Consider the following 19,953-nt stretch of genomic DNA (forward strand, 5'->3'; position numbering starts at 1 on the left):
TTCCCTATATGTCCCTTTGTGCCGTGGAAACTGAGTGTAGCTGTTCTGCCTTGCCATGGGAACACTATTTCGAAGAACATTTCCTTTAACCAGGCTTTTAGCACATCCATTTTGATTTACATCCAAATGGGTCACAGACATCAATGCAGTATTATATGGGCAGAAAAAGGGAATGAAATGCTTTTAACATGAAAAATATGCTCTTGCATATAGGCCAACTTTTGTTCTCTTTCAATTTATCTAGGATTTGGGTGGGTTTAATTCTAGAACTGAATTCACTACTGGCATAAGTGAGCACAACTCCATTAGTGCAAATGGAGTCTCAGCATTTATATCAACAGTGAACTTAGATCACTGAATTTTTCCCATGTTTGGGCTTGCATGTTTCCTGCAAGATAATATACACATGTACTTGCCCATATGCTGCACATATGCACATAAAAATCCACTGAGGAGGGCGTTTGGCTCTTTGCTCCATGTTGACTTTATGTATAGAAACTGCAATCAACTTGTGAATTTTTTGCTTCTCCTGTAGCTAATGTGCCATGCATCTGTAAGGGTCAGCCATGCAGAATACCACGTTGTGAGTAAAATCCCCAGTAGGAAAGGCAAACATGAAAATTGCTTTTCTTTCCTCAGTCTGCAGGACCACACATGCACACAGATCCATGTGATTCATTTGTACTGACTTTTTCTCCCCCGTTATCATGAAGTTGAACACTGTTGTGAACAGAGGGGTACACAGAGATACTATAGATGCTTATCATTGGAGTGAATTGTAATATTTATTCAGCTGCAGGCCTCAAGTGTAGTGAATGCCATGAGTTCTGCTGGCTTGAAGAATAGCAAGGCCAAGACAGAGATGTCTTATTATCTGCAATGCTTCCTGCAGCATTGGTGGTGTTGGGCTGGTCATCAGGTTTGAGAGATGTGTGAGTGTTGTGTTTTCCTGGATTACCAAATCTTAGATGTCCTGAAAACAGACCATGACCTGGCTGTGTTGAGAACACAAAGCTGACAGCTGATTTTTGCCACAAACTTTTACCATGAATGTGTGGCAAAAGTGACAGGCATGCACAGGTAGGAGTTGTGTGCACTGGTCAAAGGTCATTTGCCATCTGGAGGCCAGGTGTCCTGACCACTGAGGAGTCCATATTTGTGGGCACCAAATACTTCCCCCCAGTATTTAAAAGCAGAGGTAATATTTTCCTTTTCTGTTTGTTTTTAGGTTGAAGGGCTTTTGGTGTATCTTGAGAGTGACTTTTCCAACGCTCCCTCTGCCCAACAAAATGGGATGTCCTTGTTTTCTCAGTATCAAAAGAGCTAAAAAACATTTGTGGTGAGAATTAGGGGACACTGGCCTATGGAGCAGGATGAAATGGGATCGCTAGGAAGAAAAGTAGGGCTCTGTCCACGTATAAAACTTGACCCTTCTCTGTGAACATTATCCCTGTGAATAATTGGAAATATGCAGCCAGGCTTCCCGCTGTGTCCCATCCCCTGAGGCCACACCCGCTGTATTGCTTTACATGGTGCAGCAATGCACAGTGAGATTTACATATATATCACAGAAAAGTGTTTACAAAAAAAATTACCATGTGATTGAGCTGGGAAGCTGCAGAGGGCCCCAACTGTATGAGTTTCCATGCACTTCAGCCAGAAGATTTATTTCCAATTTGTTATTCATAAGGGAAGAGAGAGAGAGATTGGGATGGGGTCCTTTGAAGTGGAAAACAAAGTCTTCTATTCAGCCTTCAGCTTAATAGAATACACATGACACAGGCTTGGCATGGCGGCCGCTTTCATGTTATGTGCTCCTTGTCATTTTGCTTTCCTAGGCTGTGAATGCTAGTGGGAATGGGTATTGCCCTGGAAAAGTCAGGTTATCCCCTGCAGCCTTCTGCTGCAGGAGCACAGTGTGAGCAGGTAGAAGCCTTTTTGGTGATGGTGGTGGGGGACGGACCCAGGCTTAGCCAACTGCTGCAGTCGTGTTGCTCGTAATTCCCAGGTTGTGTTTCATGTTGCAGGAGCATGTGGAGAGAGGGCAGTGTCACTGGGGCTTCTGCAGGCATTACATGGGCACTTCTGCCCTTTTTTGGAGCCTCTGAGCTGTGCCCCTTGGGCTCTGAGCTCTCACCATTATCCCCCCTGAGTAGAAGGCTTTTCTGCTTCTGTGCAGCATCTAGGATGGCAGTGTGCTTTAAGTACTGTATCTCAGCAATTTTGTTCAAAGTCAGTGTTTTGGGGAGATATGTATATGGATCCTATGTTTCTTTCCAGGAACAAGGCCCTGGTTTTTATAGTAATCTACAAACCCCTAACAGCTTCTGTGCTTTGCCCTGTCTTAATGGTATTAAAACCTGCTCAGAGGGTGAGTGTCTTTGAAGAACTTACAGGCCTGACTTACCACAAAGCCCTGTCAATTAGTTGGTCCATGGACTATGAGAGAAAACATGTGTGACCTCCAGCACGTCATCCTGGCCCACAGCATCGTGTGGTTAGAAAGAATTTGGACCAGAGTCCTGCTGGTCCTCTTGGCCCTGTGACACTTGTTCTTCTTGGCTTCCTCCAGGATCGTGTCCTCATGCCCTGCTTCCCTCTTGCTCTTCTGCATGTTCAGGTTTGGAGCTCTGGGTGAATCACCGAAATTGGAGACGTAAAGAAACACATGAAGTCATCCCATCCTGCCCTTGCCAGCGCAGGATTATTCCCCACAGTACAGTCTTGAGTGCCTTCTCCAATCTATTTTTAAATGACTCAAAGGAGAGGGCTTTCCTCTCCTCCCTGGGGAGGCTGGCTCCACGGTTCAGTAGACCTCACTGTTGGGGAATTTGCTTCCTGTTCTCCAGCCTCAATTCTTCTTTTCCCTAATTTAATTGAACTGTTCCTGGCTCCACCCTTTTAAACCATTTTCCGTATTGCATGACTGTTGCAAATACCTGTTGTCAATTTGCAGGCGTAATGGATGAGAATTCATCACCGTGTGCCTTGCTTGGCAGAGGCTCTTTGTGCAGAGCTGCACTGGGCAGCCAGGCTTTATCAGAAACTAGATTTTAGAGCTACATGCCAAGAAATCAGAATGACCTTTTCCTTCTTCTTCAGACAATGACATTAACATAAAACCCCATCATGACTGAGAATAGGCTGTGCTTCTGGCAAAGCCATGAACATCTGTATTAATGGGCTGCTTTTCCTTAGTCCTCCAACAGGTCTTCCACAGCGCATTTTTACATGGCAGCAGTAACTGTTCTGAGTTCTCAGGTTTAGCTGTAGATGTACAGATGTTTGGAGAACATTTAATTAAAAAATACAATAATTCTGTTTTTATCAAAAGAAAGTTGTGGCTCTGGCAGCTCAGTTTTTAAACCCTGACTTTCAATTCAAGGTTTCCTAAGTACCCAAATTATTTTGCTGAAGGGTGCTGAAGGTGGGATTTATGCTTTGATAGCACCCAGACACTCTGGAAGGTAGTTTTTCTAAGGGAGTGTGTCCTTCTTCCATCAGGACTGAGTTGCAAGAGAACTGTGTGTCCAAAGAGTTTAAGTTATTCCAGAAAAGCATATTATGGTTTTGAAGAATTATGAATCTCTATTTATTTATTTATGAGATGAAAATCGGTTTCTGCTGTGGGTGACGGCAGAATAGCAGCCCATACCGAAAACACCAGGAAAAGAATGGCTAGCATTAGAGAGGCTGGAACCCCTTTAGTGCTTTCGTACAGCAGAGCTGCAGCTATTTAGCTGTGGCAGGGTACCAAACAACATTGTGGCTGGCCATTGTTGCTTGAACAGTTTGATTTTTAAAACATTCAACTGAAATATAACCACCAGCCAAGTTGGAAGAAGCGAGTCACGAGGACGGCATGTTAAATGAAGAGTCAGCAAACGAGAGCAGAGTTCTCCTGCTCCAGTGGAAAGTGGCTGTACTGCAGACCAGGAGCCCAAGAGCAGTAATCTCAGCCTAGCACTGCTATCCAGTTGCTCATAAGAAAATTTTATAGTACAGAAGTAATACGATTTTAAAAAGAAGGAGAATGCCACAGCTATAAAATAAAATTGCCGATTTCTCTGTGGTGGGCCTCAGAAGGGCCGTGGATCCCATTGCTTTTTGCTCAGTACTGATCCTCACATCATAAACCAGAAGGCTCTCCTCCAGGGAGCCTGCAGTGTGAAGTGTTTCAGGAGATGAGAAAGGGGTGATGGAGCAGGGTGAAGGAGGAGAGGACACAGTGACTGTAGCTGCCACGGCAAACCCCTCCCAGCAGACACTGGCCTTTGCTGCTGATACCGCCCAGGCCCGTCAGGCTGTGTGATGTGATGTGAGAGGTGGTTTTGGAAGGCACTGTATTTGTTGGGGCTTTAAATGTGTGTGTTTAAACGCTGCTGTGAGTTAATGGATGGGAGCAGGGTGTGTGGGAGCCATGGAGAGGAGGGTGTGTGGTCCCTAAAGACGCCAAGTCAAAAACAGAGACACACCTGCTTTGGGGTATAATGGGAGTGATAAGAGTAATTTCTTAATGATGGGGTTTTTTGGGGTAGTGTGAGAGGAAGGATTGGTTTAAGAAATGTAGGGGAACAAACAGGACTTGTATCTTGTGGAACTGGGAGCTGTTCATTTTAAATGGGAGCCTTTTGTGCATCGGGGCTGAGCTGATACTGGTTCTCGCATGCCGCCCTCCCGCTCAGTGTTTTGCTTTGTGCTGTTTTATCTGCCAAAAAGAAAATAAATTCACAAAATATTTGCAAAGTTGCATGGTCACAGGCTTAAATACATACATATGAATTCCCTGAAAGCAATTTGCTTCAAGCCCTCCTCAGTTCCAGACGTCTTTCTCACTCCATCTGCTTGTTCAAGTACACAAGTTCCTTGGGAAAAATCACTTATTACATCACTCAAAAATGCCACAAAAATAGCTTTTCACTTAAGTTCCCATCCTCAGAGTTAACTCGCATGGGGATCAGATAGATTCAAACATTTAATAACTTTTTATTTTCCTTTCTCTTTAAACACAGGAACTCTGGTCATGGAAGCAGGGTCACGTGGTGGATTCTTGGCAGTCAGCAGTCTGTGGAGCTTTTGCAGGTGCAAAGGATTATATGTTATACTGGGAAAGACTAAAGAAGAAAGGGAAAAATGTGCAAATCTATTAAGTATAGCAGAACAACATTCCTTTGTAATTCAAGTTTGTTTAGAAGAAAACGGATCCAGTTGTTGTTTGGAAATAGGAAAGTCAGCAAAGGAAAGAGAGGAAGAAAAAAAAAGACTCAACCAGGGTGTCTGTTTGAAAGACAACCAATTTGTTTTTGACAAATTTCTGTTATTTAAAAACTGTGGGCCTGTCAGTCAGGCTTTGTGATTATTTCAAAGTTGATTTGTAAAATCCTCATCCAGGAGAAACTTAGTTTGGGTGGGGGTTTGTGCAGCTGTTCGCTCCAAGCACTTCCCCAGGGGCTGAAGTGATTGCAGAGGCCGTGATTCACCATTCCTGTGACAGCTCTGACAGCCACGTAGATTAACTGGAGGCAGGAGAGCAGAGGGCCAGCACTGCTCAGCCTGCAGGCAAAAGCCTTCCGCAGCAAAAAAACCCAGAGGATGAAACATCTGGGCAATCTCCAGACACTACAGCAAGAATAAAGAGTGGCAGAATACAATACTGCACTATTTATTACCAAACAAGCCAGAAGTTAATTGAATTCTTCAGTAGGCTTCTTGCTTGATTTTAGCCTACTGTACTTGTTTCCAAGAAAACAAAAAGAAGGGGGAAAAAAAAGTCAATTAATGACTCATCAGTATAGCTGACAAGTTTGAGGGAGGAGAGATTCAGCTGTCTTAATAGAAAAAACAGATTAATAGTAAAGGGATGGATAGGCAGAGCTTTTTCCCCACAGAGCTAAAATACATTTCGAGATTCCAAACCAGTAACAGAATATGTGGAAAAAATAAATCCTGTTTAAAGAGAAATTATAGCATTTCTTGAAATAGAGATTATCAAAAGCAAAGCTTGTTCTTTGATAACTTAAAAAAATCAGAGCCATTACATTGTATGTAATTTTTTAAAAATAAGTTCTGTTAGGGGAAGTGTAGTATTAATAGCAGCAGAATTTCAGCAGAGACTGAGGCTTCATTTTGAAAGGCACTGAAACTGCACAGCTGAGGGGAGGCAGTGTGGCTGTAGCTGCAGAGTTAAGTAGATTGGGTGTGTGAGCAATGAGGGAATGGTTTAGGTAGAACTGATTCCATTTTGGGGCTGAGGGAATATTTTAGGTGACCTCTTGTAGTCTTCTCCAGCTGTATTTTTTCTGTTTATGTTGATGGGAAGGGAGTTTTATTCTGTCTAAGATCCTGCTGTTGGATTTTACACTGCCTTCATCAAACAAAATAAGAGTGAATGAAGCAGATCGTTCATTTCTGTTTTGAAACAAATCAAACTAACAGACTAAAAATGCTTTAAAATGCAATATATATGTCTGCAGGTGTGATGGGGATCATTAATTTACCACTGTTGATTTCTTTACAGTTGGATTGATACAAAAACTGTGTTCAGGCATGTTCAGAGAGCTGGAAAGGTTATCTGATTTACCCAAAGCCTTACAGAGTAATTTCCTGAGGTCAAATTTGGTGCCTCAGTTGGAAATTTAGCCCAGTGCCTCTAAGTCCTTCTCTGTATGTCCTGATTCTGACCAGTTGTGCTTAGATTTGCTACTGTTTAATAGATGTTCAGCAGTCTCTGCTCCTTTTTTAGCAGAAATCTTGCAGAAGGAGCTTCCAGAGGCACAGCTGTGCATGGACACGTGCTCACTGTCCTTTGGCACACTCTGGGGACACCAACACTTCGTGTTGGAGGAGACACCAGGTCCTGGAGCAGCACAGAGACTTCCAGGTCCATATGGTGGTAGATGAGACACTTCAGCCTGGTTGTCTTCATAGGCTCTATTCCCCAAGGACAAATCTTTACAGAGCTGAAGTCTTATTTTGTAGATCCTGTTGTAATTGGTGAGGATAAATTGGGTTGCCCTTCCTCCAGCCCGGTTTTCTTTCTCTGTTTTTTGTCTCTCTATTATTTCCTTTTCACCAGCAGTATTGTAATCTTCCCTTCCCATGTGTCCTTTGAGGACCTGCTTCAAAGCTCAGGAGCTTGAGCTCTTTTTGGATCAGAACCTTCCCCTCTGTCTCCATTGCCTCCCTCTGAAATACGTAACAAGTTGGCCCTGATGCTGATCTATTCTGGTACTGCATCCATTCTATTTCACTGAAAATATTTAGCCTTCTTGCTGAGGGGAGGCAGTGGAAAAATAATTTCCTGCATTCTGAACAATAGATTCCAGAGTTAAAAATTATTAACTACCTACATGTAGCATCAGATGAGCTCTTTAAAACTCTATATCCCTTTCTTTCTATTCCAAAACAAAAAAAATTAAAACCCCAAAACAAAACAAACAAACAAACAAAAAAAATAAAACCTCACCAGTACCCTGGGAATAAAACAAGATGGATGTGTGCATAGAAGTGATTTAAAATCATTGTGTTATAAACCTTAAAAGGAGAATGTTATCCAAAAAACAACCTTTGCACACAGATCAGCTGTCAAATGCTACCATGGTGGTGGTGGGATGGTGAAATCACACAGACAGGCTTTTCTCCTGTGTTCTTTGCTTGAATTCAATACTTTCTAAAAATATGTTAAAGGTCCTGAGGGGCAGGGTAATAAGCTGAAAAAAAACTGAAAGAAAAGTCCTGTTTAGCTTCCCTTTATGGCACACACACACGTGTGTGTCTGTATGAGTTGGTTATAACTATTTGGTGAAGACAGAACCAAGAGCAACAATCTGTTGAATTCCATCCCCAGTGCCTGTGAAATGGCAGCAGTTTCAGCCCTCATATGTAAGAAGGATGTATGTGATCCATGGGCTTTTTATGGAAATGTAACAGGCATGAACACAAATATTAGAGATTTGGAATACTCTCTGACTCATCTGTTAATAATTTAATCCCTCAAGGCCTTGTCCAGCTTTATCATCATCTTTGTTGTTTTAACAGAGATGTTTGGAGTATTTGGGGAGTGGGAAAAGGTGATACCTGAGCAGGCAGTGGGGAAGAACCCAAGGGTAGATCTAAATGAGATTTTAAGCCTGAGGTTGTGTTTGAACCAAACCTTGCCTCTTGTCTGAACTGTTTGGACACCACCCCAGATCTGGGCAGGGCATGGAGGCAGAGGAAGGAAACATGTCCCCATACAGGCATGATTTTGGTTTCACCCCATGCTCAAGTCTTCTCTGGACTTAGACTGCCTGGCTGGACCGCCCCAGCCCTGCTGTGCACCAAGGCAGGCTGTCCCAGGAGAGCTTCTGTGTGGGATTCCTGTATTCTTCATGCAAGTGGGACAGTGGCAAGGAAATCCTACCTTTGGGTATTAGTTGTTGGGAAAGAAAAGTACTGCTCTTGAGCAGCGAGGTGATCCCCAGCTTGTCAAAGGACCTGAATGTCCATTTAGTGTGACTGAAAATAGCCCCTGGTAAGATGCCTTCTTTCTTACTGCCAAAGAAAAAGTGTGGCTTAACATTAATAATTAATGCTCTGTGGTGACAAAGTCACCAAGAATGGAGGTGCAAGTCCAGTGAGTCATAATGCACTAACGAGAGCTTTTTGCACATTAACAGGGAGGATTTCCCATCACTTTTGTTTTCATCTAATCGGCTCTGACAAGATTACACACTGTGTCTAAAAGCCTCTTTAACTCTATAGCTCTGAATAAATTTTTGAGCAGTTCTCAAGATTTCCCTGCAGAGTCTGCTTGGAACATGCTCCTAACCCTGAATTGGTTAAATCTCTGGAGGAAGCAGTGCTTTGTCTTGGTATTTCTGCTGAGATCCAAAGAGGTTCTCGGATCACTTTGCTCCACTATAGGCAGGTGTCATTCCCACACTGATGAAGGACCAGAATAAACCTCCTCTTAAAAATTTTAACATGATACCAATAAAATAAAAGTTCAAATAAGAACTTATTGATTGAAGAGTTCTGAAAAAGACCAGTTGTGAACTTGGAAATCAGTCAATGTAAGAGGATGCTATTAGGTTTAGCGTTGAACCTGAGCCTCTCAGGTTTTTAACCCTTGTCTCGGGTTCCAGACAAATTTCAGGAGAAAACTCCCTGGAATGAATATTTCCTCTAAAGAGAAGGGCTCCAGTAATCCCTTTTTGGCAATGAGAGAAATGAATACTAGGGTGAAAGTTAAAAAAAACCTGTTTATTAACAAAAAATAAGGTCCTGGGTAACCTCCAGGTGTCAACACAGAAAATAATAATGAAGAAAGCCAATAGAACAGTTTGACCTAATTTTTTTTTCTTTTCCTGTGATGGGCTAATTCCAACAAGGAACAAATTCCTGTCTCTTGAAATGAGCTTGACCTACGGAACAGGGCTGGTGTTACAGAAGAGAGCGCAGGTCTGGCCATATAACAGGAACTCAGAATCAGGGCCTGTAATGGCCAGAAGGATTCCCTGGCCCCTTTAGAAAAGGTGAGGAGAAGTTAACATAGTACAAAAAAGCAAGATGACCAAAACCAAAGAACTTGTCTTCCTTCATAGGATCTTATTTGAGGATTGTGTCTAAGTACCTGTGAAACATTTTCCTGTAGCAGCAAATTCTACAGGCTGCAAGAACCTAGGGTTATGTGTTGTTCCCAGGTAAAGCATTTCACTCAGTTCTGATGCTTTTATTTGTGTATAACAGCTAAAATGGTAGAAAATGTCAGCAGCAACCATGGAGAATATTTTAAATCCTCAAGTCTTTTTATTCTTATTGCCAAATAAAGGTAAATCATTCTATGTAGACATTTTGTCTGTCATCAGCACTTCCATAAAGGACTGGTCACTGGGAAAGTGTGAGTAGCAGGGGGATTTTCTGTTTAACACCCTGACTTGGTAAAGTTTGGCTGCTCAGCTGATGTGTGAATATACAGTGACCACTGTAACTTCTTGGGAGATGGGTGATGAATTTTCCACTACTGCGTGAAGTTTTATTTTCCCAATAGAGGAATTTGTCACTCTGCTGGAATTATTAACAAGCCAAGAGCCTTCTCCCATGTGAAAATCCAAGTCATCCCCAGCTCTGTCTAGGGCAAGGGAGAAAAGAACCTTCTTCAAGAGTGAGTTGGTGAGCGAGCCTGGACACAGACTGCCTGCAAAGGTGCCTTTTTCTCCATCAGCTCTGCAGAGAAACCAGGGTGATTTAGGAGAGGGCGGCTTGAGGTGTCTGGGCCTTTCTCATCCACCTGATACTCTGGTTGCTGATTAGTGGAGCAGACTCCAGCCTCATGTGGCAGCTCTTGGTGAGCAAGAACTGAATGATTATTAAATAAGTACGTGATTTAAAGAACAGCTGGGTGCAGTGCACGGCCCTCCTATTTTCAATGAATAGACTGGCTTTAACAGTTTGTGTCTTGTATCAATCTGGTGATTGGAAGCTGTCAAGTTTTAAGTTCCTTTATCCTCTTCCTGGATACCTGTGTACTAAGCTTTAAGAGGTCACTCTAAAACTATCTTGGACATTCAGAGTTAAGGCTGGAGAACATTCATTTTGTCAGACTCTCTGCCTTCAATAAAAAGCAGTCCCCAAAAATGCTAGCTTTAATCTCATGTTTTTGTCAAGCATATACAAACTTGCTTTTAATTTAGCCGCTATCCTGCTGCTTGTTGTGCTTATGAAGCATTTTATTGTTGCTGTTGCCATTCTGAATTGATTGGTAAATCTGTACCAAATACTTCCCAGTGATGGAAAAAGAAACACTGAAATGTTAATAACGAAAGAGTAGGGAAGATCCAGATGTCAGCTGGGGAAAAAATGAAAACCAATCAGCCTTGATTAAACTTTTCAGATAAGAATTTGGGAACATCATGTCAGGATAAATTGTGTTTGTTCTAACCACTATATCAGCCAAGACTTAAGCCGCTGCCAATAAGAAACTCTCAGGAATAAATGCATAAAAAAAGTTACAGGGATCTGATAAGGGACATAAGTTAGTCTGATTAAAGTGTTGCCATCAGAGCTGGGTGATGCTTTGAGATTTCTTTGCTTGATACAGGCCTGACAGCCATGTGGTTCACTGTTTAATTTTAGCTTGGTCTGTGGGCAAAGGAAGGGCTTCTACATCCAGACTTGTAAAGGCACTATTTTCCATGGAGATTATTTTTACCATTCTAAAAATACATTGCTGACATGAGTACCAAAGTTTCTATCCAGACCATTCTCTCAAAGTCTTTTGGTCACTTACGCAAAAACTGGCTCACAATAAAAAGATTTTCTGACCTTAAAGAAGGTCCAAGAATGGACTGGAATTTAGTTTAACTTGCTCATAGTTTCTGTGTTGACTTCTTGAATACAGCCCATTTTTCTGCTTTTCAGTGAGGTATCACTGCTAGAAAGCTTCCGGCAGGGTGAACCACATGGGCCAACCTTATGGGAGTGGAGGCTGCTCCTAAAACCAGGCATTTCGGGCTGCTCACTAACTCAGCTTTCTGGCTATTCTTGTTTGAGATCCAGGGGACTGCACATGTGCCTTACTGCATCTCCTGAACTGTCATGGGACATTCCTTAATTAGCTGTAAGAAGTCAAGTAGGGTGCCAGCTGGCCCAGTCTCCTCTGTCATAAAACAGGGGTTTAATATGTTCAAGTTAAGGTGGTTGAGAGAGAGATGCAGGTAAAAACACAAGCCAGCAGGGAAAATGTTTGTGTTTTTTTGGTTTTTTTCCATTACTTTACAGATTTTTGAAGAAATGTTTTTTTCCCTTCACCCATCCCAAGAAAAGAGATCAATTTTTCTACATTCCATAAAACTTGGAACAGAAAATAGATTATTTTTAGCTTATTCCCTGGGTACTGTGTAGGCTTCAGTCTTTGGAGTCACTTTGTTCCCGGCTGTAGCAGATACAGGATTTATACAAACTCCAGAGAAGAGAAAAAATTAGGAGGAGGAAGAAAGATTTCAGAACAAGTCTCTTGCTCTTTTCTCTCCCTTCTTCCCCTTTCATTCTTCACTTACTGCTGTTCCTGCATTTTAGAGGTTTCCTTCACTTTGGCTCTTCTCAACATGAATTACTCTCTTGAAATACTTTGAACAGATGAGGGAAAGATTAGAATTGATTTTAGGATGGGGAAACAAGGTAAAAGGAATAAAATCCTGGGAGGAAAAGCAGCAGAGATGGTCCCTAGATAGCACAAGAGGCCAGGCTGTAGTCACAGGGTTAAAATACAAAGCCAGACACACACATGTTTGGGGGTGAGACATGCAGATGGATAAACTGAAGATTTCTGGCTTGCAGGAGGAAAGTCACAGCTGAGCTGGCTGTGGCAAGTGACAATAATGAGCTCCAAGGGTGAAGTTTGGGAGAGAGCAGAGAATAAAAATGCCCCTGAGGGTAAGATGGCACTTGTGACCACAGACTTCTGACAATTTCCTAAGACCCTTGGGCAGCTTCACATTGTTATTATCCAAAGTGGAGCTGATTTAATCTGCTGGAGATGAGCTCCATCCCAAACACTAACTTGTCTTTTTTCCTTGAAACAGTCCCAGATCCAGTCTGTGTGTATCTAGTGAGAAGCCCAAGCATATGTCTTACAGATACAGAGCATGTTTCTATCTTTCTAGCATTTAAATGGTCAGACTTTAATTCTCTATGCAGAGCACAGTGGGACTGGTTTATTTTCCCATCTCTGCAAATGAGTAAGCAGTTTTTTCTTTCCGAAATTGCTGTAGATGTTGGAAGTGGAATCTGTTATCCTTACAACATTCCTATGTTCATATATGTACAGAGTCTAGAACAAAAAGACAGTAACGTCCCTGGGGATGTTTGGATTTACAGTTAAGCAATAGACAGCTGTTTTCTAAAATCAATACACAGTAACAAAAGATCTGTGTACAGACCTTGGACAGGCGTACCTGGGCTCTGACGTGAGGGAACGTGCTGTAGGCATTAATAACAGAGCAGTGTTGACCACAGCCCTGGGAATTATAGGCAGTGTGGCATTCATATTCACACAACAATGTCTCACTTGTGCTTGGTATTTTAATTTTCTCAGGTGGATTTGCAGCTGCAGTCACCACACCGCTCGACGTAGCAAAAACAAGAATTATGTTGGCAAAGGTAAGAGGGAAGGAGGCCACCAGACAGGCTGGTGAATGGCCTGGGTATTCCAGGCTTTCTGTAGGGTCGTTACAGAATGAAATCCAGCACCTATTAATAATCATTTCTGTTCTTGTCCTAGAAGGCAAGAGTAGAGGTAAACAGGCACTGCATGCAGAACTAATGAAATTGTTGTGCTCCTTTCCTTGAATGCTTGTCTGGTCCTTTCCCAAAGGAGCTGTCTGAAACAGACTTGGGCTTGTGCTCAGCTTCCAGAGTCTCATGCAGTGTCTTTAGGAGAAAAGCCTTGTACAGTCAGACACCCAAAGTTAAACTGCCCATCAGGGATTTATTCTGCTGTTTTGATAATTCTGACTGTCTGTGTATGTCTTTTCTGAGGAGGGCTTGGTACTGGATTTTCTGACATAAAATTTTAAACTATAGATTGTGATGGCCAACATCTGCCAATGAGGGCAGAAGGAAGATTGCTTATAAGAGCAGTAAGTTTAATAAGTTTAGAAATTTATAGTGAGTCTGGTGTTCCCATCATCATCTCACTGAGCCAGGGCAGAACTGACAGCTACTGAGCTAAGAGCCCACAGCAGGTAGATGTTCCTAAAACCTTTCCCAGCCCTGAAAAGAGCAGTTGTGTTGGTGAAGGATGGGCATTCTGGAGCTTCTGTGGGTGTTTTCTACCCTGTTGCTCATGTCTCTCATTTTGGGGTGTTTCTTGTTGCTAACATGCACCTCCCCAGCAGAGTTACATCTGTGCTCACCATGTTGCTGTGTTATCTGTCATTGCTGGGTTGTGTCTGTTGCAGTTTCTTTGTCTTTGGGTAGCATCAGTGATAAACCTGTAAAAACTGTGTTTCATTTATCTCTGCCTCTCTCCTGAGCAACCAGGTAAAGAAATGAGGGTGCTTTGAGACCATTCAGTTTATATTAGTCATTTCACATTAACTAGGTCACACATGGAATTTAAGTATCTCTAGTCCTGCTGTTTGTCCTCTGTTTTGCACTCAAGACAATTTTCACATGCAATACACTACTCAGGGATTTTTTTTGGTTTTTAAATCTAAAGAAGCAGCAAAATCACTTGGTGCTTTGAGAGTGGGTTTTTATTAAGGTCTTACAGTATCAGCTGGTAGATGTAGAGCTGAAGGGACTGGGTGCCCAGTTCTGAACTAACCAGCTCTGTGACCTTGATTGTTTTGTTCTTCTGTGCCTCTGTTTCACTTTCCACCCTTTTTTTCATTCCTGGAGACGAGAAGCTTTTGCCTGTGCTTGGGGTAAGGAGATCATTAGGATATCTGGAATTCCTGTCATGTAGTACTAACCAGGGACAGGAGCTCAGTAAATAACTAAACCTCTGCCAACACTTTCCAATCTCTCTCTGTGGTGCAGGCTGGTTCCAGCAACGCCAGCGGGAACGTTCTGGCTGCCCTTGGTGGCATCTGGAGGACACAAGGCCTGTCAGGGTAAGGACGTGCTGCACCTCAGGGGTTGTGTTGTCTGTGTGTTTTAGGGGGTGTGAGAGGATGGGATGGGATCTGTTTACATTTAAATACTGGCACACAGAAAAGCCTTTTGATTGCTGCACACCTGGGCAGGGAGCAACAGTTGGGTAGCCATGAACAAGTCCCTCAGGGAGGTTGAGTGTCCTCACCTTAGCCCTGGCTGAGGGCAATGTCCAGGGAAGAGCACAGAAAAGGGCATTGTTGGGAGTATATCCAACCTCTAAACCCAGCTCCCTGTGTCAGGGGCGAGTGTGGCTTTGTGTTAATAACTCGTGGACTTTTCCCTGTGAACACGTGCATTTGTGATTTGTACCATTTAAATTCAGGCACATCTCGTGGCAGTGGAGACAGCAGTTTCATTTGAAGGGTGTGAATCCCCTCTCCTGAGGTGCCAGGGAAGGTCAGCATAGGGCCCACAAGCCCCTTATGGACAGTTTTTCCTCCTCCTGGCAATTTCTTGCAGATTTGAAAGCACCAGCAAGGTCTCTTCTGTTCCTTTCAATTCCCCATTCTTGTTGTGAAGTACAATGTGAGCAGGCAATGCCAGAGTGGTGCCAGCAGTGGGGAGAAGCTGAAGCAGAGGGAGGGAGCCATGTGCTTTGAATTTCCTCTTGGGTCTGGCCTTGAGTATGTGCCCCTGGATTTTTGCAGTGTGGAACCCATTGCAAAAGTGCAAGTTTTCTGAGCCAGGCTTGAGTACTAAGAGTAGGTCTGAGCAGCCACAGAGCAGTTCTCCAGGGCTTTCCTGCTGTAGCCAGAATGTGGAAATGTTCTGGGCTTTCCTCTGACCAGCTGTGGAAGTCTGAGGTGATGTCCATCTAGTCTCTTAAGTGCCTCACTTTGTCCAGTTCTGAGACAGAGAATTGCTCTCCTGGCCTTGGAGAAGTGTGGGAACACGGAGTCTTCTGCTAGTGTTTCTAGAATGTTTTGAGGTGTCAATATTTACAGTTTTACTGACACTGCTTCGTTTACACCACCTTGTCCTCTTTGAGTGCATGTCTTATACCAGTAGTTGACCTCTGAAAGTGAGTATATGTCTTAACTTCACCAGTCCATGAAGTTCAGCCTGTGCTTCCTTCAATAGGGCTCCTGCCTTTGGCCTGGAAGAGAAATGGAAGGATTTTTGGAAGCTTGGGGCTTTTTCTTGTATTTTTCTCTATGTTTTTAACCCTCCCAGTCTTTCAGGGCACTGTTCTAACCTTTGTTGCCCAAAGCACTGTGCACAACGCAGCTTTGCAGGGGACAGCTTTCTCTGAACATCTGATCTCTGCTTGCCCAGATAATAAAAGTTCAACCCTCTTTCTACACATGTGGGAAATAATTCAAAACAAATTGCAGGAAGTTCCTGAACACTGATTCCAGGAAGGCATCCAGCTGTGCCCCCCAGCAGCACTCAGGGATGGGCTGTCTCAGGTTTGCCTGAGACAAGGTGATGTGGCAGCAGATGAATTTTGGTCCTGCATGGCTTTGTGGACCCTTAAGGCATGTTTTGAAAGGGACTGGAAGAAGTGAGGCCATGTCTGCTGTTAGTGGAAGTTGAGCTCTGAAGGGTGTGAAGAGGCATGGATTTGACTGAGGAAACTTCCCCCATCCCCCAGCCACCAGCAGAAAGTAAAAATGTATGTTTGTCTTTTTTTCAGGGTGTTTCAGCAATGCCCTTTTCTAAACAACCCAGAATTAATCTCTGCCCAAAGATAGCACCAATGGACGAGGACCAAAGGGAACACAATTTAGTTGAAATCAAAACAATAAGAGATCTGGAGAAAAAGTAACATGTAAAGGAGGCCAAGCTGCGTCAGCTGCAAGGAAAAGGAAGAAAGTCTTGGGAAAAATAAACGCAGAGGCTGCCATGCCTGCTGCCAATTATAAATCTATTAATCAAAACCAATAAAAATGTCGGGCTTTTTTGGCCAGTTACAACATGACATGATTTATGGCTCCTCTAATAAATCTCGTACTTGAAGAGGAGGAATTCTGAGGGCAGAAAGACGCATTGCTTATTGCCACCTTATTAAAACCAGAGCACAGGGCTCAGCTTCCTGGTCTGCACCTAGTAAATCCCTCTGCTTCACGCCAAGAAATTCCACATCCCTTTCTGTCCAGGGAGAGCTAGGACTGTGGCAGGGGTTGGGATAGGCATGGGGTGAGAGGATCTGTGAACCTCTTTGCTCTTGCCAGCAGGGTAGAGGAGTCATTCACAAGAGAGGGAGTTTGCATCTTGTCTGACAGCTTTTCACACAAGGAGACAGTGGTGTTTGAAAGCCATGGCTGAAGCTTCTTGTTGAGGAACACGAGGGTTATTTGAGTGGTAATGCTCTTGGTGAGGTGGCCTGTGTGGAGTTGGGGATGGAGCCGGTAGTATTGCACCAGATGTCCTGTTCCTCCCATGAGCTTCCTGGTCAGAGTGGAATTGGCACGTGTGAGGTACTGATTTAATTTTGAAATAATACTCCCTCGACATAGTTTAGTTTTATTTGTTGAAGTATGGATTATGAATCTCGATTTCAGTGGAAAAATACCAGAAGGGCACATGCCTCAGCAGTAATGGCACATGCACAGAGAAAGTCTCTGTTGCTGGGCACCCCCATCAGAGAGAATTCTCTTTGGGAAGTAGAGAAAGGTCCTGTCTTCGGGGGAATTTCACCTGGCAGCCAAGCAGAGGGAAGAAGCTTCCAGCACCGAGCTGCAGGTTGAGCTGTGGGGTAACCCTGCTGCAGGGGGAGACTCGTGAGCCCATCAAAGAGCTATGGGAGGAGCTATTGGGTATAAAAGCCACTATAAACTGCCTTGCTGAAGCTCGCTGTGTGCCATTTATCAGCTGCCCAAGGCCTCCCCTGAGCCCTGGACAGGCCTTGTGGCTGGGCCTAGGCCCTGTCTTCCCTCTCCTGCCCAGCCTGTGCTCATCCTGCTCAGTGTCCTCTCCTTGCAGTCCTGCTCAGTGTCCTCTCCATGCAGTCCTGCTCAGTGTCCTCTCCATGCAGTCCTGCTCAGTGTCCTCTCCCTCTTTCCCAGGGAAGTGGTAGGATCAGCACCCCTGGAAGTGTTCAAAACGTGTGTAACTGTGGTGCTTGGGGACATGGGTTAGTGGTGGGCTGGGTAGTGCTGGGTTGTTTTGCACTTGTCCTTTTTCAACCTAGATGATTCAATGATGTGAAGGGTAACTGCAGGGGTCCTGTTAGTTTCCCGTTAGGAGCTGAGGAGTGGCAGAGTGCCAGGTGAAATCTCCAGACAGACCAAATCCAACTAGACAGCAGACCTCTGCCCACCAGAGCGGTTTCTGATGGGGCCAGCAGAAATAAACCAAATTTGTCTCATCTGCTGATGGAGGCAGGCGTGGCCCAGCAGAGACCAGTTTGGATCAGACCCGCCACAGAGCTCTGCTCTTTGGATTTGGGACCTTTCTGCAGCTGTTCAGCTCTGCCCTCACACAGAAAGGGAGCCCATGGGGGAAGCATGGATTGGAGAGGCCACAGGTGGCAGGTGGGAGCAGGAAACGGGGAGAAGCAGGGCCAGGATTCTTGGAAGTGATGGTTAGTAACAGGGGTTGCCAGGGATGCAGCTTCTGGGTAACTCAGTTATGGGCCCCTGTTTGTGTAATAGCTGTGTCTCGAGTGGGCTGTTCTGGAAACGAATGTCTGCCCCTGCTCCCGTAATGAGGCTCCCTAATTCCGCAGGAGAGGGATGCTGTGTGCTGCTCCCTAGGATTTGCCCTATCAGTGCTCTGTCCATACATGCCTTGTACAAATTACTCTGTTTTAAAGCTGTCATTATGGTAATAGGCCCAATTGCTGTCTAGTAAAGCCATAAAATGTTTCCATCTGCCTGTGTGCTCCAGGCTCCTTAGCAGAGCTCATTACTGCCAGAGGTTTCCCTGTGCAGCAGGAGCAGGGAGCTCCTGAGCAGCCAGGTCTCACAGGAATTACAGCGTGTCCCACTGTGGACACACTCCTCCCAGGGACCAGAAAGTGTTTGGGAAAGCCAAGGACAGGATCTCTGTGGAGCTCAGCCAGGCTGAGTGCCATAGATCTGGAAGGGGGTTTCTCCACAAAGGAAGCCTGTAATCCTCTGGGAGGATACACTGGCCTGTCCTGAAGTTGTTAAACCATCTGTGAGTTTAGATGTGTCAAACAATTGGCTTTGCATAAGTTTCCTGTCAGTTTCAAAGGACGATGAAGATCATGAAATGGGTGGCAGCTGAAGGCGCCACAAATGGAGTATTTCTGCTCCTCATGGCTGTTGTGTGTTCCTGGGAAGGAGACACTGCAGTGAGCAGGGCTGTCTCTGCAAGGGGGAGCCCCTGGCCCAGAGAGGCTGGTGGGGGCAGTGGAGGACAGGATGTTCCCACCTGTCTGCAGCTCTTGGTGGGCATGAGCCTGAGCTCCCCTTTGCATTGGCCCATAATGGCCTCCTGCCTTTTCCTTCTGCCTCAGCCCTTTCCCGAGGGGTGTGGAGAGGGGTTAAAAACAGCAAGCCTTGGGAGTGCTGTGTTGGGGAAGTCCAGACAGATTCCTTCAGTGAGCAGCGGAGTGGGATTTAAGAAACCAGCAAGAGAGAGTTTTTCTTGGCTTTGTTTTCCCAAGCCCCTACCTCCACTCCCCGCTCATCCTCTCCAACTGCCTTTCCTTTGCTTTCAGCTTGTTCGCAGGTGTTGTCCCACGGATGGCAGCCATCAGCCTGGGAGGCTTCATCTTCCTGGGGACATACGAGAAGACTCGGCAGCTGCTGCTGTGAGCCAGCCCTGCCGCTCCTGCTGGGGGAGAAGCCACCGAGCCGGAGGAGGAGTCGGGCTGGGAGCAGCGCCTTCCTCCCGCACCCCTCACAGCAGCTGTCCCGCAGGCTGAGCCACTCTCCCTGCTAGAGAAAAGTAAATCCTCCAATAATCCAGTTTCCCAAACATGAAATTTTCCTCCATGGAAAGTGGGTGAAGTCATTGTGAAGAATTGTGCCAAAAAAGCAATGTTTGGGGGGTAAACAGCTAATTACGATGGCTGCAAAAGGCATTATTAGAACTCCTGCAGGGAAAGTGTTTTGGAAAGCTCTGGCTTGGGGGCTGAGTGGGAAGGCTGAAATAAAGCAAGTTTTCATCATTCAGTGGCACCTGCTTCGTAACAGGGGAGGGGAAGGGGCTGATAGAGTTACAGCCTGCTGCCCTCCAACAGCACCGAAAGGATTCCGGCTTGGGAGAGCTCTTTGTAAAAGACAATAATCCATTTGTTTCTGATTCGAGCTGTATTTGTGGAAGTTTATATTCCTGTTTATACCTACAGGTGCTCAGCAAGCATTTCTGTGTGGGAGCCAGTGCAGCTTTATTAATCAC

General features: G+C 44.6%; 1 protein-coding gene across 1 annotated transcript in view; it reads left to right on the forward strand.

Annotated features, from left to right (window-relative positions):
- SLC25A26 (solute carrier family 25 member 26) overlaps nucleotides 1-19,723 on the forward strand; it is an 83,266-nt gene extending 63,543 nt beyond the window's left edge. Inside the window, exons 7-10 of the mRNA XM_058844677.1 lie at nucleotides 5,013-5,082; nucleotides 13,076-13,140; nucleotides 14,524-14,597; nucleotides 19,271-19,723. Of these exons, the coding sequence (XP_058700660.1) occupies nucleotides 5,013-5,082; nucleotides 13,076-13,140; nucleotides 14,524-14,597; nucleotides 19,271-19,367 (306 nt within the window). The 3' untranslated portion in view covers nucleotides 19,368-19,723. The remainder of the gene's footprint in view (nucleotides 1-5,012; nucleotides 5,083-13,075; nucleotides 13,141-14,523; nucleotides 14,598-19,270) is intronic.
- Nucleotides 19,724-19,953: the final 230 nt, after the last annotated feature.

This window comes from Poecile atricapillus, chromosome 9 (genome assembly GCF_030490865.1).
Source record: "Poecile atricapillus isolate bPoeAtr1 chromosome 9, bPoeAtr1.hap1, whole genome shotgun sequence".
NCBI lineage: Eukaryota > Metazoa > Chordata > Aves > Passeriformes > Paridae > Poecile > Poecile atricapillus.